General features: G+C 43.3%; 2 protein-coding genes across 2 annotated transcripts; one reads left to right on the top strand and one right to left on the bottom strand.

Moving 5' to 3' along the window:
* Window positions 1–5,295: 5,295 nt before the first annotated feature.
* Window positions 5,296–6,335, bottom strand: LOC8025701 (39S ribosomal protein L15, mitochondrial). The gene has a single exon (XM_002409972.5). It carries the CDS (start codon window positions 6,296–6,298, stop codon window positions 5,417–5,419), a length of 882 nt encoding a protein of 293 aa, XP_002410016.3. The 5' UTR covers window positions 6,299–6,335; the 3' UTR covers window positions 5,296–5,416.
* Window positions 6,336–6,499: 164 nt separating this feature from the next.
* On the top strand, window positions 6,500–21,334 carry LOC8025700 (telomere length and silencing protein 1 homolog). Its single transcript, XM_029976945.3, has 9 exons — window positions 6,500–6,749; window positions 7,308–7,422; window positions 10,803–10,864; window positions 11,325–11,408; window positions 12,109–12,183; window positions 13,344–13,472; window positions 14,842–14,975; window positions 19,034–19,171; window positions 21,012–21,334. Exons 1-9 carry the CDS (start codon window positions 6,619–6,621, stop codon window positions 21,107–21,109), a joined length of 966 nt encoding a protein of 321 aa, XP_029832805.2. The 5' UTR covers window positions 6,500–6,618; the 3' UTR covers window positions 21,110–21,334.
* Window positions 21,335–22,697: the final 1,363 nt, after the last annotated feature.

Genomic DNA, 22,697 nt, shown 5'->3' with positions numbered 1-22,697 from the left:
TCGACCTTCTTTGGTCTTGGCCGTAAATGGATCTCTAAAATTTGAAAAAAGCAGCAAAATATTAGAAGGGCGGTTACTGTAACAAGACAGAACCAGGGTTTTTTACTCCTGACCAATATCTCTCGGTTATTATGTCTGCCACATGCTTTCATATCGTGGCTACACTGTACCGTGGTACTTGCTCCGCTCGCGCCACATTCACGACCTCACTCCAGTGGTCGCGCGTCGTGCTTCACCACTTCGCACCGGAGTGCTAGGAGCAGTGGCTGACCCGGGGGAGCGCATCGGTTAGCGCGATTGTTTTTGGAAATTATGCTCAGCACTTTTACGGGTCGACCTTCTTTGGTCTTGGCCGTAAATGGATCTCTGAAATTTGAAAAAAGGCAAAATATTAGAAGGGCGGTTACTGTAACAAGACAGAACCAGGGTTTTTTACTCCTGACCAATATCTCTCGGTTATTATGTCTGCCACATGCTTTCATATCGTGGCTACACCGTACCGCGGTACTTGCTCCGCTCGCGCCACATTCACGACCTCACTCCAGCGGTCGCGCGTCGTGCTTCACCACTTCGCACCGGAGTGCTAGGAGCAGCGGCTGACCCGGGGGAGCGCATCGGTTAGCGCGATTGTTTTTGGACATAATGCTCAGCACTTTTACGGTCGAACCTTCTTTGGTCTTGGTCGTAAATTGACCTCTAAAATTTGAAAAAAAAAGTAAAAAGAAAAAAAGGGCTGTGCTATAAAACGAAGGAAAAACGCGGGTCTATATTTGCATCAATATGTAGGTCAAGCTTGTTCCTGTGCAGAGTGGTCAATCGAAAGGGCAGTGAACTTTAATTCAAATCTAATCCGAATGCCGCTAAAGCGCAGCATCACTTTTAAAGCAGAAGTGTAGATATTTCTAATTTTCTGGGGTGGCTGCTTTTGGCAACTTACGAAATTAAAATCTTGAGTTCGGTGTTCATAAACCTTGGGGAGACTTTTTTTTATTGACAGACATTTTAGTGGATGTGATGATTTTTGCCGGCGTTTTGCGGGAATCAAATTTGCCGACTAAATTAACTACCAAGAGTAAAAAAGGGAGGAAGAGAGAGTCGTTATCTCAACTTACGTGTAGCACTATGTTTCATTGTTCAGTCATTTTTTTTAAAATAACCATTGTAAAGGAAGCCTACTCTGACCTAAACCTTACCTAAAAAAATAGGAACAAAGAAATGTGTTTTTTTGGTGTCCCGTTTATTCTTATTACAAAATAGAATAAGCAAGATGCTTCAGTATCAAAGAAAAACCCTCTTTTACTATCAGAAAGGAACTAATTTAGCGATGCAATAACATTTTCATTTTCAAATGACATGCTAACAAATGTTGATTTTTGCTCCAGAAGTGTGAATGGTTGCTCCGAGCCAATATTTCGCCTGCTACGAAACCTGATGCAAAAGGTCCAATGCCGCTTCTATCACTGTTTTAGTAAAAGAGATGTGTCCACAGTGAACAAAGTCCGAAAAAAGCATAAAAAGAATCTTTTTCCTTTATATTTCTCTGCAGATGTGTACAGGTAGGAGGCTAAATTGTTCAGTAATAGCACTGAGTCTACTTGATAACACCTGGACAGAATACAGTGACCAGTTAATTTTTCTTCTAATGTTTAAGCTGCTAGTTCTACATGACTCGTGACAATTGTGGATCTAAAATCCAGTTGGTTTTTTTTTTCTAGGCAAGCTGCACCAAATGTTGGTATGCCGTTCTTAAAAAAATCTATTAATACTGAAACTCCTTATATTACAAAATGATGCATGTTTTCTTGTTTTTTTGTGACACTGTTTAATATTTATTACCCCTCTTCTTACCATCTCTTTCGAAGTAAACCAACAAATACAAGTTCACCTCAACTGTGGGGCTACAAACACTATCACAGACCAAAACCGTATAAATAAACATTCTTATTGCTACATCAGGGCCCATTTCCTTTGTGATATCAATTTTATTAATTCCGACTATTCCCCTTACGCAAGCATATCAGGACTTCGCCAATCAGCTAACCTTGGCATGCTTTCTCACCGCCGCAGGGTGTCTCGTCTTTCTCTTCTTCATCGGATCTTTTATTACAACAGGCATCTCATACAAACTTTGTTATCCCCTCCTTACCGCATTTTCTCTCGTCTCGACCGTTCTTGTAAACTCCGTCCGATTTCATTGTCAACCGTCACTCACCAAATGTCTACTTTACCATTGGCCATTGACGGCTGGAACTCACTGCCTTACGTAATTGTTTCCTTATCTGATACTAAGAAATTTTCTGCAGCCATTAGCTTATTTTTTCTAACCCATAACAAGATTACTGCGTGTTTTTGTAGATAAATAGTTTTGTTACTTTTTTTTTTAAGTGTTCACTCCCTTGTATAATGCCCCCTGGGCCTTCAAGGAATAATAAATGTTGATGATGATGATGTAACATAAAAACAAAACTCAGACTCAACCAGAACTGACGCTTGCAAGTCTCCCACTGACACCTGACAGAAGGAAAGTACTATTCCACTGATAACCACAAATTGTATCATAGTAGGTACATAATTTAACTAGTATGCCCAGATCACTTGAATATACTCCAATTATGCTGTATACAATTAGTGTTGGCTTAGACTTATTGTGGAATTATGAGACCCCTTTGGAAATAAAGCCTGACCTGTGGATGTTGCATCATACTCTAATAATAATAATCTTCATTTTGTTGTGTCCACAGACAGCATGTGGCCCAAAATAATGGTACACAGTTCGTCATTGGAAATGACATGCAGACGGCCACATGGATCCAAAATTGTACACAAATTATCGCCTCCCGACAATGTCAAAAAGTTGCTAAAAATGTCTTTAGCAGATTGATCAAGCTTATTGTTAAATTCTAGTTGTATCATATAAATTCAGGGAGTAGAACAGGCTCTGAAACCGACTGGACCACAAGGGAACATGGAAACAAACAGTACTCAACAAAAGTGATGAACCAATACTTACTTCCGTTCACCACCTTACGTAAAAACATAACATCATGTAAACGTCTTCTATCAAGCAAAGTGCACAACCCTAGTTTTTTCAGCACATTGTAGTTGTAATAACACTTGCACCCAAAATGCCTGTCTTAGAGTATGCCTATGAAGTGTCTTTGAGCATGCGCAATAGAGCATGTGTGGTTAATAAAATTCCAAACAATAGAAGCAAACTGCAGCTTTGTGCATACTAAGTAGCAAAATAAACGCACAAAACAAGCAGGCAAAAAAAATTGCCTCGTAAAACGAGATATCACTTCAATATTCCTAAGAAAGCATTACATGTAGTCAAAACTTGATTAATAAAATGTAAAGATGAATCCACAAAAATTCCAAGATCACGAATGACGGACACTCGTGTGATGACACTGCTGTCTAATGTGTAAAGGAACAGAAGTGAATCTCGCTTTCTTGTCAGAGACATTATTTCTGTCTTTTGCTCATTAAGCAAAAGACAGTTCATCGAACACTACCTTAAAATAGCCAATCCGTCATCCTGAAAAAGTTTGCACTTTGAATACGAAAGAACACACACGCAAATAATAACACTTCAGAGTTTTTCGCGGTACAAGAGATGTCGTTCACAAAAAATCAAGAATAAAAGTAGACCAGGGTTGCTTCCTTGGGGCACGCCGGAAGGCGACAAAAAATTACCAGACTTGAACCCTGACATACAAGCATGATTTCTACGACTCGAGAGCTAATTTTTAAACCAATGGTAGTACGTCAGACACAAACCATAACTACCATAAAATCCTGAGATGCGCCCACCCCTGAAAAGTAACCCAGCACTTTTTTTGGCTTGATTTGCCATTTTATTTTAGACATCGAAACATAGCCCGCTCCTAGCATTTGTAGTGTTCAGAGCAATGATGACCTTGGTGTAAATGCATCTAGTTAGCTATGGCGGGATATAAGCGAACATTGCCCACTGGGAAGTACAGTCATCTTTGCTTCAGTTTCCCTCGTCACAATAACAAGTTTGACAGAGACACATGTTCTAAAAATAGCATTTTTTCAACTTTCTTTGATTGCACACCGATAATTAGCCCATTCCTTATTTCCCTTCCAATTTTCTATCGATTTTAAGTGGACTATCTCTCGGGATTTTACGGTATCTAGTTTGGTCAGAAAAGTATTGTGATAAACCTTATCCGTGTGCATTCGCCATATCAAAATATATTGCATCGACTTGTGCATGGTTAAGAACAAATGGAACAGTATAATTTAAAAGAGCCCACAAATTAGATTCAACCGACTTGCCCTTCAAAAATTCCTGTTGCTCGAGATTTATTTTTATCGTCGCATCATACCACAATGATGCGAAGCCGATACTATGACGCGACGCAGAAATTGAATACAACAGCCGTGCAATTGTTCATTTCTAAATTGGGTAGAGTCAATTTGTTGGCGGCAAACAAGCGACCTCGTTATGCTTGCGCTGCTTATGGTGCACAAATTAACTAACACTATAAGCACTTGTCTTCACTTGTATATATTCACTATTATCCTGCTTGGTGCATCACCTGAAGAGTTTGTTTTAAATTGGATAAATGAACTTTTACTTAAAAAACATTTTTGCAAAGTACAGGGTGCCATCGAGAAAATGAAACACTATCTTTTGGCCAGCATGAATAAACTATGCATTGCAGAAAGCTGAAACTCCATGTGAATGTGGCGCTAGTGGTGGTAATAGGCAGCAAAAGTTTGAGAACATGACGTTACATGAACCGAGATAGAACAGGAAAACAAAATCTCTTAATGCACATTTCATGAAAGTGTGGGGCTTCTATGCGCAGACACCGGCTTTTCTGGCTCGCCACGATCCACTGTGGCTGCCCTACATATATGCGGGTTTCGATTTCCCTCTTTGCTGTCCAACAGTATGAGAGCCGGTCAATCAAGTTAAATGCTACAAGTGTGCAAGGAGAGGCACTTAGTCTTGGAAATGTACCACAGAAACGATTTAAAGGGTCTCTGTGTCAATCACATCAACAAACCGTCTCTAGTGGACTATGTTAGGAACATTTCTATTCTTGCAATTTTTATTCGTAATGTTGAACGTAAGATATTCAAGCATTGAAAAGGATCCTCACTCAAGACGTTTCGCTATTTTAGCGAAACGTCAAGTTCTTTCTATCAGTTTCTGCTACTGAAGCCTAGTGAATACGAGTGCCGATGTCAGCAACCTAGTGAATATGAGTGCAGATGTCAGCAGTGCAAACTGTGAGGACAAAGGAAAGCACAACCAAATACAGACAGGCGGACCTTAGAAAACATAACCATTACTTGACAGTTATCTTTTCTTTAGGTTTTATTTAACATTATTTCTACAACACATCAACTAGAGATGACGCCCATGAAGATCTCAAAGTCAGCTGTTGTAGTACTCCTGGTACTCTGGATCCGTCGGCCTGAGAATGCACTTGTCCCTGAGGTTGACCACCCACCCAGGCTGCAGACCATAGAAGACCTGCAGCGGATCCTTCCGCGCCATGAGCATCTCGGCGTCGGGGTCGCTCGCGACGTCGGGCAGCTCGTAGCCGTACTTCTGGGCCAGCAGGAAGCGCTCCTTGGCCACCTCAGCTGGGTCGGCCAGGTAGCCCCTCATGGCCGGGTCGCTGTAGTACCGGATGGCGTCTTCGGGAGGAAGTCTCCTCTTGGGGATCGGCTTGCCAGTCTTGAAGAAGGCCTCGGGGTTGCGCAGGGCCGTGACGCTGTTGATGTCGAAGTAGGCCGTCGTGATGACGCCTCCGTTTCTCTCGATGGCCGCGATGACGGGCTCCTTGGCGTGCTGGACTTCGATATTCACCTTGGCCTTGAAGTTGTCGATGCCCTCCGCCGTCAGTTGGACTCCGAAGTGCCGCTCCATCGGCGTGATGTCGTAAATCTTGGTGTTGCAGAGCGTGGCCAGGTCGATCGGCTGCTTGGGGTCCACTCTGCCCAGGTCGATGAGGAGCTGCAGCTGTTTGAGGGACAGCGGCGGGTACTGGCGGCGCAGGTGGTGTTTCTCGTTGTAGTTCTCCATCGGGATCTTGAGGTAGAAGGGCGACTGGCCGCCTTCGAAACCCAGCCGCGCGTAGCCCATGCGCTGCTTGCTGCCCTTGTGAGGGTGCAGCGCCTGGAACCGCTGGCCACGGGTCATCATACCGGCGGTGACGTACGTGCTTCCCGGAGTGTCTCGCAAGTTGGAGATGGAGACGCGCGGTAAATAGCGCAGGATTTGCAGAGCTCTTTCGGTCACGTTAGACGACATGTTTTTCGGAAGTTTCCCGATGTCGATGACGCTGCTATGCACCAAGGCTCACTGAGTTAAGCCCGTCACATCAAAGTTTAAAATAAAAAAAAAACTAGAAATAATATGTGTAAATAAAATGTTTAGTTTCATAGCCTAAATATTTTATAGTAGTTTGTTTCATATCTTCAATTTCGCGGCGCTAAGACAAATGAGCAACGCAAAGTGGCGGAACGTCAGCACCAGAGGTCAGCGCTTCTCGTTCTACTCCTTCTACTCGCTCTACTGGTTCTGTACTGGTTCGACAAGTCTAGCCAAGCCTACGTCTTCTCCAATTCAACATGGCGGAGACGGCGGAGACGTCGGCTGCGATCAGCTTCAAAGGTGGCGTTAAAAAACGGAAATGTTTCCGTACAAGAAACCGTTCAGAAGACGAAGATTCTGAACATGAAACAGAGGAAGAACTCTCTCGGTGAGTATTTCGTACAACCTGCTACTGCGACGCTTGTGACGAGTTCCTAAAAGTCGCTCTGTATTCCCGACGGGTCCATATCACAAGAGCGAATGACATTTTAGCGAACGGCGACATTTGAGCGAATGGTCGTTTTAGCGAATAACGGGGGCGCGCGTTAACCCATCCGTCGCGCTGCGCTTTACGCCGCTTCGCGGCGACAGTCTACGGCAACTCATTACAAAAATAGGGACTCACTTGGCCCACCCGAAAACGCCGCTTCGCGGCGTCCGACTATTCGCTAAAGTGTCGTTCGATGAAACGTGGGCGTTCGCTAAAACGTCATTCGATCAAGTGAGTGCCTCCCATTCCCGACGTTCAAGTTCAAACCACGGTTCAAACTTCAGACGATCCGACGACGCTGATAATTTCTTATAGCTCTTCTGTGTTCACAAAATTTCCATACCATAATCAGAATGTCTATTGGTTATTAGTAGTAAGTAGAAGAATCATGACTAATACTCTATCCTCGAACGGTCATCTGAGTGTCATCTCTCAGAGTCGCTCTCCTTATTTCAGAGAGATCCTCGAGGACACCAAAGAAATCCAGAAGCTGAGGAAGCGGCCCAACGGCGTTAGCGTCATCGGACTCAATCTGGGCAAGAAGTTGACCACAAAGGAGGAGCTGGTCATCGTAAGTACGGATGCTTGACCCTTGTCTCTAGAGGCTGGTGCTTGCGACTGCTTACGACTAGTTCGACCAAGTGCGACTTTTTCGAACTTTCAACGTGACGTTCGACAAAGGTTCGACTGATGTTCGACTTTTGTGCGCATGCGCAGAAATAAGAAAACCAGTCCGGCAGAGGAGAAGCGCAATATTCATTGGGTATATTGGCCATCACTGGTTCTCGTTACTAACTAACAAAAGCGTTTAAAGCGCATATTTTCGCTTTTGTTTTGTGTAAACATTGGTAGCCATGCATTTTATAAAATATAAAATAAACTACTTTCTAAATTATTTGTTCTCCAGAATTCAAAAATATTTGTGTAAAAGCAGGGCAGCACTGTCCATAAGTCGACCTTCTAACTTCAGTGAAAGTTCAAAGGTTTGGCGAACCATTCGAACCTTGAGGTTCGACGTCAAAATCGAGGTTTGACAAAAGTTCGCGGCATTCCTACTTACGACCGTGTGACTTGTTAAAATTTCTCCTAATAAAATAGCACACTGGTGCCATCTATCGAGTACTGCTGTGGGACACTTGGCATTTCTGTCATTTTTTTTTTTTTTTTTTTGCGCGCATAACTTTTTTTTTTTATTGGAAAAAAAGAAACCTTTGCTCTGGTAAATTGCAGTTCCAGGGTCGCTTCATAGATGGCAGCAGCAAGCCAGTGTTCTCTTGTGGTAAAGGCCCGTTCACACACTTGCGACTCCTTAGAACCAAACACCTGAAAACCTCTGAAAATCGCTTACAACGAGAGTACACGCTATCGCCATCTAGCCGGTAACCCTGTAACTGCATTTCACTATAGCAAAAGTCTGGCGGTATTCGCGAGATCAAGTGTGCATATACTGTCGAGACCGGTTATAACGAAGTCAAAGGGAATCGGAAATCACTTCGCTATATCCACTTCTTTGTAATATATAAACACAAACAAATAATCTAAAAAAAAAAAAAAAAAAAACGATAACGGGTTGTTATCGGCACATGTTTATCGAGCCTGCAGAAAGCGGTTGAGGTTTCTATGCACGCGTCCTCTGCCAGATTCTAGTCGCTTCTCGCCAACTGCGAGAAGCTCCGGTCAAAAAAAGATCCCGCTACGTACGGACTGTGTCGACAGCTGCAACGGTCCCGCAGAGGATGTTGGTGATGAACGGCATTCTTTACGTTTATACCGGCTCTCCCTAGGATGGCACGCTTTTGATTCAAGGAGATTGCCTTCGTCTTCCTTGTCGAGGTGCCAGTGGTGCCGGGACTCTTCATCGTTGAGTGGCGATGATTCGCCGAATCGGCGCTTGAGCGAAGTCGAATTTCGCGTAAGAGCGACCTCACTGACCAGACGCCGACGCGGATCACGAAGCAAACAAAGAAACGTGCACTGCACCGAGTTCGCGCTCAAGCTTGTCTGTTGTTGGTAAAGAGAGCCTAGATATGAGAGATGGAGCAACTGCTCCATTGGGGTCACATGGTCTGTGGGCCGCATTTGCAAAACGAGCTGTAGCATGCAAGAAGTCGAAACTCAAACGCGTTCGCCTTCTGCAAATGTGTCCGCCTCTCCGCCCAGTTTCCTCGCCACACTGACCACGCGACAATCAAATGCAGGCGTACTTACTGCTCCCTCTCTTAAATCTAGGCTCTCTCCATCATCTCCTCTATCACGTTGTCGCTAGCGCTCCAAATGCCCCTATCGGCATGCCACGACAGCTTCTGTGCGTGCGATGCGGTAAAGCCGCTTCCCAGATAAGGAGCATGGAGCAGACAATGTTGTAGCCTTTCCAGCATCTTCTGCAGCCTCTCCTGGGTAACTTCTTGGCCATGGCAGCAAAGTGTGGCGGTCCAAGCCTAAGTAAACTTTCCAAATTTGATTCTTTTTTTTTTAATTATCAGAAAATTTCTTTTTGCTATATCCGCGGGAGTCGCTCAACTTCCTTCACTAAAAGCAGACACGAATGCATTGAAAAAGTGCAAACGGGAATGGGAAATCATGATCGCTTCACTGTAGCCACTATTTCGTTATAACCAACTTCATTATAACCGGTCTCTACAGTACTTATGAGAAATGTTTGTTTATAACATTGACAAAAGTTTTTCATGCCAATAAACAAAGTTTGATGCAGGAAAGAAATAGAAAATATACGGGACCACCAAGTGTTCCACTGCTACCCGGTAGGTGGTGCCAGTGCGTCCTCTCGTTGTAAGAGATTTTAAGAGGTTTCAAGGCATTCAGTTCTAAGAAGTCGCAAGTGTGTGAATGGGCCTTAAGAGATTACGAGAACTTGGTCCTAAGCACACGCAAGTTGCGTGACTTAGCCTTAACGTGCGTGAAAGTTATCAACTGAATTTTGTTAATGTTCAAGACATGGGTGTTTCTAATTTTACTTTTCCGGACTTAAACCTCACTTCGTAACGTTTTGTGGTAGCTGTATTACACGGCACAATTTTCTCTGAAATAAGCTGTGAATTCGGGCTAGTTGCACTTCTTCTGATAAAGGAAGAGAACACCCACCAGCTCAAAACTCGATTGAAAAGCAGTCTGACTTCCCACCATCACCATGGTTTCAAATTCGTCTTCCTGCAATCAATGATTTCTTCTATCGTTAATAGAGAGTTTTAGTAATATGTATAGGGGCAAACGCAAACCCCCTACGTTAGCGTTAACGTTGCGTCGACGGAACGTTACGGAGCGCGTCGAATACGCACTTTTAGTACAGCGGAAGAAGAACGCAAATGTAAAGACTTGTAGCGCCATCTAGATGTGCTCCTGTAAACTGCTTCAAACAATCCAAGGCGGGTATTCGGTCAAGCCAATCCAAAGCCCCGATTCTCCTCGCTTTGTTACGGAAGTGCGTGTTTTCATGTGCCTGTTGTGTACGTGTTTTGTCTTTTTTTTTTTTTGTATTGATCGCACGGTAAACTCCTTTTTGGGGTCGACGGCGTCGACGTTTTTGGCTATCAAAACCCATCTTTGTGGGTGCTCGAAAGGGTTCGTCGCGTTGACTTCTTTGAGGAGGTTGATGTCATCTTCAATGATAAAGCGAACCCGTACAATGCGCGTAGCACTTCCGCTGGTTTGCCTCACAGCCGCCATTTTTCAAACTGAACTAGTCTCGCGCTCTCCCGTGCGCGACGAGAGCAACGAGATGGCACGCAGGGGACCGCTACGTGGCTACGTACGTCCGCAAAAATCGATAGCGAGCGTACGTACGCAAGGCTCGCCGCAGTACGTACGTATAGCGCATGCGCAGTGTGGAGGACGCAACGTTAACGTTAACGTATGGGGTCTGCGTTTGCTCCTATACGCATTACTAAAACTCTCTAAGGCTTATGTTGATGCACCATTCTCTTTTCTGTCTAGGAGGACCCGTTCAAGCTGAAGACTGGGGGCATGATTGACATGAAGGCGCTGAAGGGGAAAAGGTATGCCACTGTACTGCAATGTTTCCGTGTGGACCACACACTTGGGCGGTAAAATTCCGCATTCAATACAAATAAAGTTGAGCAAATGAGACAAGGATGAGCAGTTAAGGCAGGACAAGCTCTGTCCCATCACTGTCGTCCTTGTTTTTTTTCGCGCTATTTTGTAGTGAAGTGCACAAACTAGCCCAGCAACATATAGTTTACTAGATTCCGTGTTCAACTCTAACCTGTACATATAAATAGTGCAAGAAGGAGGAATGTTGTGTCTGCGCTAGCCGTGTTGTCCCAATTTCTCCCATTTTGAGCCAAGGCATTTCTGTTGCTATCTAGTGTTGCCAGAGGGCCAAAGTTTTCTTTTTTTCTTGGCTTCTAATACTCTTCTTTTTGTAATTGGAAGCTCCCAATCTTTATTTTAACTGTTGGTAATTGAGAGAAAGTCTGTCTTGTTTGTTGCTTGCAGAATCACCATGGAAGAACTGGATGCCGTGAATCTCGGGAACACCTTTTCTGTGGAAACCAACCAACGAGACGAAGACGCAGACATGTGAGTCTCTCGAGCGTTTCCTGGAACCTCCTGCAAGATTTTCTGATTGCCTCACCTGCACAAGAAATCTGAATTACATTGCCTTGACCCCCCTCGCAAGCCCACCACAAAAGTCGACGGTATCAGCAACAGCACCGTGTCAACCTCGCTGTACCACGGGTGTGCTTTTGTGCATCTTGTAGAAAGTTGGATAACCATTTTGTGCATTTTTTGTGTCCCACTATATTCTGTTTCACCTTATGATATACCGCAGGAAAGGCTACAAGTGCGAGCTTTTTGCTTTAGGGCACATCTCAGCGGCACAAGCTCTCGTGCATTAAGAGCAGCTGCCTACGCTGTGAGCTTGCGCTTCTAGACTTCGCTGTGGTACAACATAAGGTGAACCGGGTTATAGCCCCGTCTGGTCTAGAAATGGGTTGAGCTAAATTGGCAGTTTCTTTCCATCTGAGCGACTGAATTGGATGTGTATTCCGTATGTCAAAGCGCAGAAGTAATGGAGCCATATGTCTATTTTAGCTCTGTCCTGCGCCATTTTATCCTGCTTTCTCATTGTTACTTTTCGTGGTTTTTGGTAGCGTGAGTGTGAAATCTAGGGCAGTGCGATATGACAGGTGATCAGTAATGTCCAAAACAAGGTTTCTGTCCTTCAATATGAATGCTTGTCACTTCAAATCTCGTTGATTTTTACCTTCTTTCCCAGGATGAAATACATTGAAGAGGAACTTGCCAAGCGTAGGGGAAAAGGACAGGATACTGAAACAGACTCCCGGGATGAGTATGTACCCTCCTTGTTTTTTTATGCGCCACACTAATTTTGTAGAAAGTTGTGCTTTGCTTTACTTACTTAGCCTGTGCCTCCCTAATGCAAATTGTGTAAGTTGTCTAAAATAATGTATTTATGTAGCTAAAATAACTGTACTTATTTGGTTACCTACTCTTGCACATGCATCACTAATATAAAGAGGAAGGTGTCAAGGGGAGGGAAATAACAATGTTAGAGTGACAACTTACAGTAGTAGTTCCATTAAAGGGATCCTGAACCGAAATTCAGACTTCGCAAAATAAGGTCGCAGAAGGGTTTAACAGGTTGCTACAAACGCCAAAACATCACTTATGCATCGATATCTCAAACGGATGGCTGTATGTTTGGAAGAGAATGGCATGATCAAGCGAGGAATGTGACGTCACGATTCTCTTCAAACAGTTGGGAAGTTGGTGAACCGAAGCAAGAAGGAGGGAAGCAATGCCGCTTCCCTTTTTCTTGCTTCGGTTCACCAGCTCGAGGGGACAAAGCAAAGAGGAGAGGGAACGAGAATCACAATGTCGCATGTCTCGTTGGCCTTGTCGGTTGTGTTGAATTGCATACTTTGTTTCCTAAAATATGGCCATCCGTCAGAGATATCTCTGTATCAGTGATGTTTTTGAGTTTTGCAGGGTCCCACCTATCGCTGCAGCCTTGTTTTGTGAGCTCCGAGTTTCGGTTCAGTTTCCTATTAAGAGATTGGAGAGGAAGCTAAATACAAACAGAGGTAAAGAGAGATGAGCACCAACTGTGTGACTGCGTGGGAAGCTTAGCCTCTAATTACAGAATGAACAAAGTAGTCGCATATCATTGTTTTGTGTTGCAGTGCATGAACTTACGAAAGCAAACTGATGGCATCCTAATGCAAATTAGCGTCACAATTTTACTGTGCACTTACCCACACTCGGCAATAAAGAATTCTATGAAATTTTCGGAATCACTGTGGAAACAAGAAGCATTGACTACAAACACCACTGGGAAAGCAATGACAATAAGAAGCTTCCAATGACCTTCAGTTCTGGTTTTGACGAAAAGCCAAGACAGGTTTTGTCGAAAAGTGTGTTGACGTCGCCCCGTGTCGTAGTTCATTTGGTTGCATAATGGTGACATTCTCTGGTTGTCACCCACAACAGAGGTGTGGATCCCGAAGACGTGCTGTTCCACGTGCCCGAGCATTTGCGCAAGTCGTCCTCGAAGAAGTCTGAAGAAATGCTGTCCAATCAGATGCTGTCTGGCATTCCAGAGGTGGACTTGGGAATCGAGTGAGTGCTGCATTGTGCTTAAGGTGTCATTCTCGTTGCTCCTCTGTAACAAATTTTCTGTTTGTTAGAGGAAGGCCGTAGTTGGGTTGTGTGCTGAATCTCGTGGGAAAAGTTGCTTTGGAGCACACCCAACTTAGAAGAATGACGTGGAGCCAGAATTTTTTCAACACAAGTAACTACATTTAATTTTTAATAGACAAGACAATTACTACTAACATGGAAGCGCTTGTCCTGTGGCTCTTCATGGCTGTTCATATTGCTCCTTAAGCCGTTGCGTTTTATCACACTCGGCCACAGTTTTTAGCACAGATTAGGTTGCGTTTTGGGACGTACATTGCATTGCCTCCTTATGTCTGCCGTAATGTATCGTGTTGGACTCTTAAAGTCCAGCATGATACATATTGTGGATGCATTCTGTAGCAGACATACTCTATGAGATAGCAATTGACACTTTTTTCTGTCGCATCATTTCCTGTAGCACTTGCTATGTGACAGTGGCTATATGGAGCAACCACTGTTGGCTCAGATTGACATGGTCCACTCATGGACAATGTTAATTGAAATTACTGGGTGACTTGTGCAGTACTACCTAGACTGCATCGAATTTGTTTCTTTGCATCATATTATCTACCAAACTGTTATCTGGCAACCTTCTTTGTTGATATTTTTGTACTAAGATTCCTCCCCACACCCCCTAATGTAATGCACTTCATTGAAAATTAGCATTAGTTTATGTTCTCACCTCTATGGTAGTGCTATGACCAGCTTTGGATTGGCAGCCCTTGATTTGTGAGATGCGATATAAGTCACTTCATTGGAGCAGCTCTCATTGTAAGGTAAAATGCCTCATAGGGTTCGGTTGACAAATAGCATTACTATTGCAGTCCTTTCAACTTGTTCATTATTCTGTATTATGGCAAATACGCATTCAGCATTTTTTCTATAGTATTATTGCACTTGCTCGCACGTGGGCCTCAGTGCCACGCTGCGCCTGCAGTCGTGCAGCGACATGTGGGAACGGTCTGCCTCTAGAGTATCGGGAAGGGGACCCACTCATGAACTTGAGCAGATATTTACCCTCTTTGGACGATTAGCGAAGGCGATTATGCCAAAGAGCACGGCACATTGCTTGTGCTTTACTGCCCTTCCCTTCTTCCCCAAATTTGCAGCCAGAGCAAAGATCAGACAATGTGTGGTCTCTTCTTTTTTCGTCGTCGTTGATCCGCATGTTTTGAGCAGGATGTGAGTCGCAACTCAGTATTGATATCGGTTCGGAGTAAGGCCTCTGTATCGGAGGAAATTGCCGCGAGCATCGCATTTGTGCGGCGGAGCGTGTGCGGGGGAGTAGCATGTCTGCTCAACCTCGCAGGGAGCGCATCCGCAACATCGAGGCGACGGAGGAGGCCAAGCTGAAGCTGCTGCGGGAGCGGATGGCCAAGAAGGAACGCGAGACCTCCTTTGTGCCCACCAACATGGCCGTCAACTTTGTGCAACACAACCGATGTGAGTCGGCCAGGCAGTGCTTTTATCCCCTTGTCGCCTCGTGCCCTCTTTCTCTCGCCACCACCTCCTTTCGTGGCAGCTGCGTGTCTCAACATGTTTTATGCATCTCCAGTCATGTCTCACTAATGTGTACCCTGTCAATATGGATACCTCGCTGTAGAAACAAATTTGTTGTGGACTGATCTGGGTAAATTACGTGCATTTTAGTCTCGTTGCAGTGGATGACTCGCATTGTGGATGAAATTTTGCGAAGAATGGAGGTGTCCGTATTATTGATACATGACTTGTTATAAATGGATAGGAAAGGTGGCACACTCGTATTTAGTCATGTGCAGATAGTAGATTTTGAGTTCAAAGCGAATTGAAAGTGAATAGTGGTTTTGGCAGAATATTTTCGAATCATTATTAAATAGTTTCTCCACATCTTTCACCATGCCTAAACAAAAGTACACATAAATTCGAGAAGGTTGTTCTAAAGTTTCCACCTGCCCATTTCTAAGCTAGGTTAATTTTAATCCAACTATAGTTATCAACTGTAGACTCGGAAGGTCCACTGTCTACGTTGGGATTGCAAATAAGCGACACATTCGACATAAAAGTAATCCTAGAGATGCCCAGCTATACCTAATCATCAAGGAGATTTATAAATCTTGCTATATGCAAATATCCTTTCTTAAATATAGAATCTTAAAAATGAAAAAAAGACAATCATGAATGACGAACACAAGTTGTCAGTACATCTCTGCCTAATGCACTCTTACATGTCAGACAGTATAATTTTTTTAATTTTTACTGTTGTGTAGATACTAACATTCACAAAGTTCCCGTTTCTTTTGAAATACTCCAGGCACGTGCGTGCGCCATCCCGCTGCGAAAGTGTGCTTTCTTCCTGAGCATGACTGCAATATTTGTACTTTTCTAAACAATAATCGCGGTGGGTTAGCCCCGTTGAGTGTGCTTCTTGCCAAGCACCGGTGCACTACAGTAAAGCAACACCTGCGAAAGCGAGCTCTGTGGCTGTTGCTTCTCCCCAGTGCGCCGGTGCTCAACAAGAAGCGCATTCAACGGGGCTAACCCAGTGCGATCAACACTTAGAAAAATACAAATATCGCAGTTCGTCTTGAAGCAAATATTGAATAGCGTATTATTTGAAACTACTATACGAAAATTAGAATATTTGCACAACACTGCTCGTATTCATTTAAACTGACCTAGTACCGGCATTTTACTAGTATGGTACCGATTTCGAAATTAAAGCGCACCCCTCGGGGAGTTGGGAAGCTTAGAAAGAAACTCGTGAATTGCCACGGGAGAATAGCATGCTGTGGGTGCCATTTCAATGTCCTATGTTCAAGTTAATTTAGTGCTGCAGGTGATTCGTATTCGTATTGCCTGATCTTATGTTTCTGTGAATACACCCTTAAGCATTCTTAGTGTGTTACTCGCACGAACCACGACACAAACGCTTGACACTGTGGACCCAAAGGGGTCAAGAATGTCAAGTATAAACACTAGCTTATTACTTTAGTTTCAACATTTTTGTGCTCTACTTCAGTTGTAGTTTTTCATTGAACTAAGTTTTAGAAATATTAAAAAATATTGTTCATGGGCACTTTTCTGCACAACTTCTCAATAAAGGTCTGGTCAGAGGTGTGCTTAGGCTACCGTAAGGTGACCGGAAGCTTTTGAAAGAATGCTAGTCTCAGGTAATTACATAAGCATTGGGAAATGTGAGATGGGCTGTCTTAAGCGGCATTGAGAGCAAAAACATACAAGGAGTGGTCAGTCAACTTGTGGCTCCACACAACAAACTTACGTGAGATGGTGGCCCAGATCAGGAACACGGCGAACTTGCATCCCATGGTGCTATTTCTCGCCTCTCGGGACATTGCCTTGCGTCGATTTACGGATCGATCCAGAAAGTAACTTTCGATCTAAAACAATAGCTACGCCTTCTAGACGGCCGCTCGTCTCGACAATCCGCAAATCTTTCAACACTGCTATTGCCACCGTCACAGTTAGCTAGGTACTGCAAGCTGCCATCTAATCCCTGTCAGACTGAGGCAACACGACGGCAAAAGCAACACAGAACATTGTCCAACAGTCGGGCAACTTGTTGCTCGCTCCCCGTATTGTTCGGCAAACCTGTCACATCGCGGTGACAGCAGCATAACATGGGCGACAACGAAAATGTCGCGTGGTACAGCAACAAAAGCAGCTGCGGCTTGTGTTGGGCAATGCGTGTTGCCCTGATCGTTGGCTGAGCAAATTTCGGGCCGGCAACATTACAACACAGATAGCTTCGATGGCAGAGCTAGTTTTCTTTCAATAACGTCTTTCTCAAATACAGGCTTGAAAAACATTATTTAACAATAATTAAGGCTGGCGTGCAGCTAAAATAATTTGATGAATGTTTTTACTGCGTAATTACAGAAAGCAATTGTCGAAATGCTCACATTACTGCTAGTGAAATAATATGGCATGCCTACTCACCCGCTAATAAAGTATAATAAAAGTAATTCAGGAAACCAAAGGTTAAAAAGTCAAAGCATTAAAATGACCACTCTGATCATGATTGTTGATGCTTGTAACTTGGAAACAGCCACTACCAGACATGTGGTTTGTTTAAAAAAATACCCAGGAAATTTTGGGGGATGAAGCAATCACATAGCAGGCGGTAGGCAAATAGAAAGTGTTGAAAAATATTTATTCGACCGATCGGGATAAAGGCCGATCGTGTCGGTGTAACAGTTTTTAAGCATTGCCAGTTCAGCTGAACAACACGCTAATAAAGGCGCTTTGGGGTGCCGCCAGTGTTACCTCAGTTTTACAGTAGAAATGGAAATTGCATGAAAAAACCGGACAGAGACACTTCATACGGTGGCGTAAATCTCGAACATATATCGGCGATCTCACTTTCCACAATTAGGGCTATGTGCTTTGTCAGTGAATGAAGAACATTTTGATAAAATAATGGGTGGAAAATACTCCCCGTGTCAAATTTTCTAATCACATCATCGGTTTGATGTCATCCCGTGGTAATTTTCGGCCCTTTAATGCATTAGCACTTTGTAGGGTCACATTTTCAGTGACGCCGCACTGCACACGACGAAGATAATCAATCAAGATGGGGGAGTGTTCCCCGTGTTGTTCCCGCCGTCGGCGTGGTGTGACAGGGAGGTTGGACAACAAATAGGCCAACACAGTTGTTGGGTGGCAGCAGGATGCTGCCCGACTCTTGTTGGTTGCCGCGATGTGACAGGGTCGCCGGCAACATGATTTCCTCATGTTGCCGGATAGAGTTATCCAACTGTTGCCTTAGTGTGTCAGGGCCTTTGCACACACAATCGCTCGCACGTAATCTAAGCACGCGCCAGTTTTTTTGTTTTTTTTCTACTTTCTGCATTTGAGGTTTTCTTGTTTAAAAATGACTAATTGACATCTGAAATGGCAAACATACTGGCATACGTAATCTTGAAAACTTGGCTAATGGAAGCGTTTTCTTTTTTCTTCACAATCATTTGGACCTTTAAGGCCGGCTCACAGATTCGCATTTGACTGTGGTGCGTCACAATGACTTACAACGAGAGATAGGTGCCATCCGTCGAATAAGTCCTGGAACTCTTACGACCCGGGCATATATTTTCTAATTTTTGACGCATCATTCTTGCTCCACGAGCTTGTTTCTGACAATGTTATAAGCGATCGTTTCCGATAGATAGCACAGTAGATTTGATCTTGCAAAGACAGCAACACCTGTGGCCAAGTTATATGCAGATTAGAAATGTCTCCGAGTCTACGCGACAGACGGTGCCAGTGTGCTCTCGCCTCGGTTACAGGTGGGCAAATCGTGCTAGCTCGCACTCATGCGCAAATGTGTGCCTTTACTGTTGCACTTCGTCAGGGTTAACACTTTAATCTCCCTTGTCCCATGCATCAATGACTCTTTCTCTGTCAGCGTTATGAGAATAATCCTCAAATCCTGGAAAACAGCCTTTGACACCGAGTACCAGCTAGTCCAGCCGGTCCATGAAGTGTCGCTCTATTCTTCGTTACAGTCAACATCGATGACGGCAGCCGGTCGCGGTATGCAAGGAGGGTCCCTCGGGAGAAGGAGCCCCCCGTGGCCAAGCCAGTGGTGGTTATTGCAGAGGCGGAGGCCGTGGCACACAGCATCCCGGGGAGGCAGGGAAAAGGTGACACGCATCCTCTTCGCCCCGACGTAGCCCTTCTACATGAATCGTTGAATCTAGTGCAACCTAACGTAAATTGCCGATCTAATGCAATGTAGTATAAATGTAATGTGGCTCATATCCAGTGCATCCTTCGGTTGTAATGCAGCCTCATGGAAGTTATTGAACCTATTGCAGCATGAATCTGATGCAATCTAGCATAAATTGTAGGATCTTATGCAACATAGTGTAAATCTAAGGCATAAAGCTAATGCTACTTTTTGAACCTAATGAAATGTAGCCTGAATTATTGAATCTAATGCAACCTAGTGCAAAGCTAACGCTACTGGCATCAAATGTAACCTGGTGTAAATAATTGAATCTGGTGCAACTTTGCAGTATATATCTAATGCAACCTAGTATAAATTTAATCTACTAATAGAACCTTGCCTAAATCTAATTTAAACTGATCAAACTTGTATCTTGTGCAACCCAATGTAAACGCTGGACCAGCAAATGAAGAGGCACTGATAATGCTAGCGGTCAGATATTTGTGCTGGAATCCTGAGCTCAACGTGGACTTCATTTATAATACATTGAAGGCCAAGGGCTTTATGAACAAAGTACATAAACTGTGCAAACTTTTTTTTTAAACACAATTAAATGTAATTGCGAGATTAGCACATGTTTGCACTTCTGTCTTAGCGTAGTTGTTATGCAGTTGAAGTTACCTGCACATACCGTATTTACTCGAGTAATAGCCGCACTGTTTATGTAGAAAACCTGAGGGTTCGCTTTTCCACGGAGCGTACGGATTGCCAATCACCGCGATCAACTGCATGATTCCATCTGTTTACAGTACAGAGATAACATCTTCGCATAAAGATACCATCTGTGAGGGTGGCATTTGTATGGAGACTCGTGTTCTCGATCTAGTTATTCGCTATGTTATTTATGCGCAACGTAATGCTTGGCTCTATATGTGCTTTGCGGGAAAGTAGACACAAGGGCCTCGTTCATAAATAGTGCGGCTATTAGTCGAGTAAATATGGTACGTTTGAAGACACTAAGAGTGCTGATGATGAACTGTGAACAATCTGCAAGCCAGTGAGAAACTGATGCATCAAGCATGAGAAGGAAGTTCATGTCCTATAACAGCTGCTATCTATTACAAATGTTATGCTTTCAGTATACTTGTTTGCTTGGTGGTAGCCACAAAGCTGTGAAGCAACATGTTTATTTATTTATTTATTTCAAATACCCTCAAGGTTAGTTGGCAGTGGTAGATGTCTGTAACTACACTTGTCTGAAATCTTGCTCCAAGGGCGGTGAGCCTAAAAACAGTGGCCAACACTGGTGTACAGCTCAGTTTGGAACAAGCTTGCAGTTATATTTAATTTCGCTTCAAGCATAGAATTCTCAACAATATTTTATGTATACTTTGAGGATTCTTTGCAAAGAGTTCAATAGCTTCGATTTCAGCAACAGTTATTGAGTTTCGTGTTCTTGGATGCAACTGAAAAAAAAATCTGGAAATATGATTGCTGATAAAATATTCATAATTTTGGATTTATGTGATGAACCTAATGAAAATAAATTTGGATAAACCCTGGAGCTTTGTCAACAAATAAACTGCAAAAAAGTCCCTCCGCATTTCATAAAAAAATAAGTTTGGAAAATAGGGAATCTTATACATCAGTTACCTTGCTGCTTTGAGATTCTGTATGTAGAGAATTTCAAAGGTGGCCAGTCGGGAACGCAAATGCAGTGGACTCAACTTTTCGTCAAACTTGTGTTGTGGTATGATTTAGTTAGGAAATCGGTAAAAAGGCTTCCTAACATAATTTATTTTGTCTGTGTGCAGGAGGCAAAGGTTTGTCAAGGGGAAAAGGCAACGACGACGAGAAGGCAACCGACGACTTCCACTTTGAGAAGTTCAAGAAGCAGTTTCGTCGTTACTGAGGCAGTCGTTACGCAGTCTACATCTCCAGCATCACTTGTACATAGTGTCATCTTCTCCAGGACGTTATTCCTAGGAAGTGCCATCGTCTTCATATTCAAAATTGTTCCCCAGAAGATTTGGAATTGTAAGACCTACGATTGCAGATTAAGAAAATAATTTGAAACATTTGAAAAGGTATATAAGATTTTGTATGCAAATAAAACTATTTGTTGTCATCTTCAAAACAGCACTCGTTTCTATGAACAGGTAGAGCACGTAGGATAAAGCGCACTTGGTTCATAGCTTTGATTTCTATTATTATAAAATATTATTAGTTCTACCATTATTATTATTATTAAAATTATGTGTCATGTACCTATTTTCACAATTTGGTTGGGAATATGTCTACTTGCCAATGAGGCCATTTGAGCAATGTCAAGAAATGCAACGTAGCGGTGCGTGTGTTACCAACCTGGAGAACAGAACTGTAGGAAAATTTAGCGAGTCTGCAGAAGTTGGGGAACTCCCACCCACATCGGCATCGGTCAGGGAAATTGATCTTTCCTTTCTCCGAACATCAGTAAAAGGCTCATGTCTATATTCTTGGGTGTACCAGAGATTCAACCCAAATCACCTCCTTTTGAAACGTGCACCTAGACGATGTTCCCCCCTCGTCGTTGACGCATCCTCAAATGGACTGTTCTGCATATGGTCGAATAACTTCACGACGCAGGAGCTCGTCTTTCGAGTATTTGGAAAGAAATAGAGAAGAATAGCCGGACAAGGTAAGGCGATCCAGTGTCAACAACCACCCTGTGGACTGTCGGATATACGAGTGCTTCAATATAAAAACTGCACTTCAGACACATTGTTTTTTTAAGAGTCGTTTGGGGAAAACCCTCTGTTTTCGTGGCTCCTATTTTTCACGAATCGGTCACGGAGGACATAATCGTGGCAACTAAATTTTGCGAAATCCAGACACCAACAATAAAACTCTTAGGAACCGAAATTTTTGCATGCCCTTAAATTTCACAAATTTTTTCATTCACAAAACTTGAGGATTGGATTGGCGTTGAGGTCATGCGAGGTCAATTTTCCCACTAAACCTAGCGAGGAAACTGAATTTGAGTATAGGTCACATGACGTCAAGCTTTCCGCTAAATTTAGCGGAGAAACTGAATTTGTGCATAGTTCATGTCACATGACGCCAGGTGACATTATTTTCCCCGCTAAATTTAGTGGGAAAATTGAATTGGCCTTAAGGTCACATGACATAGGTTTCCCCACTAAATCTAACAAGGAAACTAATTTTGTGTAGTGGACACATGACACAAAGTCTTGCAGTCTTTTTCCTGCTAAATTTAGCCGGGAAACTAAAATGGTGTTAAGGTCACGTGATGTCAATTTTCCCCCCTAAATCTAGCGGGGAAACTTATTCCAGCTTCACGAAATCCAGTACAACTAGCCAAAGAATGTTTCACATTAAAAGAATTGCTGCAAACAGTTTCTCTTTTCTTTGGCCAGCTCGATTCTCGTATTTGACCGAGATTGACATCTGGTTTATTTTTGGAGTACTAAACTTAGTGAGGTGGAAGACACTGGATTACC

Source organism: Ixodes scapularis, unplaced genomic scaffold, assembly GCF_016920785.2.
Source record: "Ixodes scapularis isolate PalLabHiFi unplaced genomic scaffold, ASM1692078v2 PGA_scaffold3__209_contigs__length_174095766, whole genome shotgun sequence".
Taxonomy (NCBI): Eukaryota; Metazoa; Arthropoda; class Arachnida; order Ixodida; family Ixodidae; genus Ixodes; species Ixodes scapularis.
The sequence above is the reverse complement of the archived record's forward strand: the minus strand, read 5'-3'. Positions and strand labels throughout refer to the sequence as shown.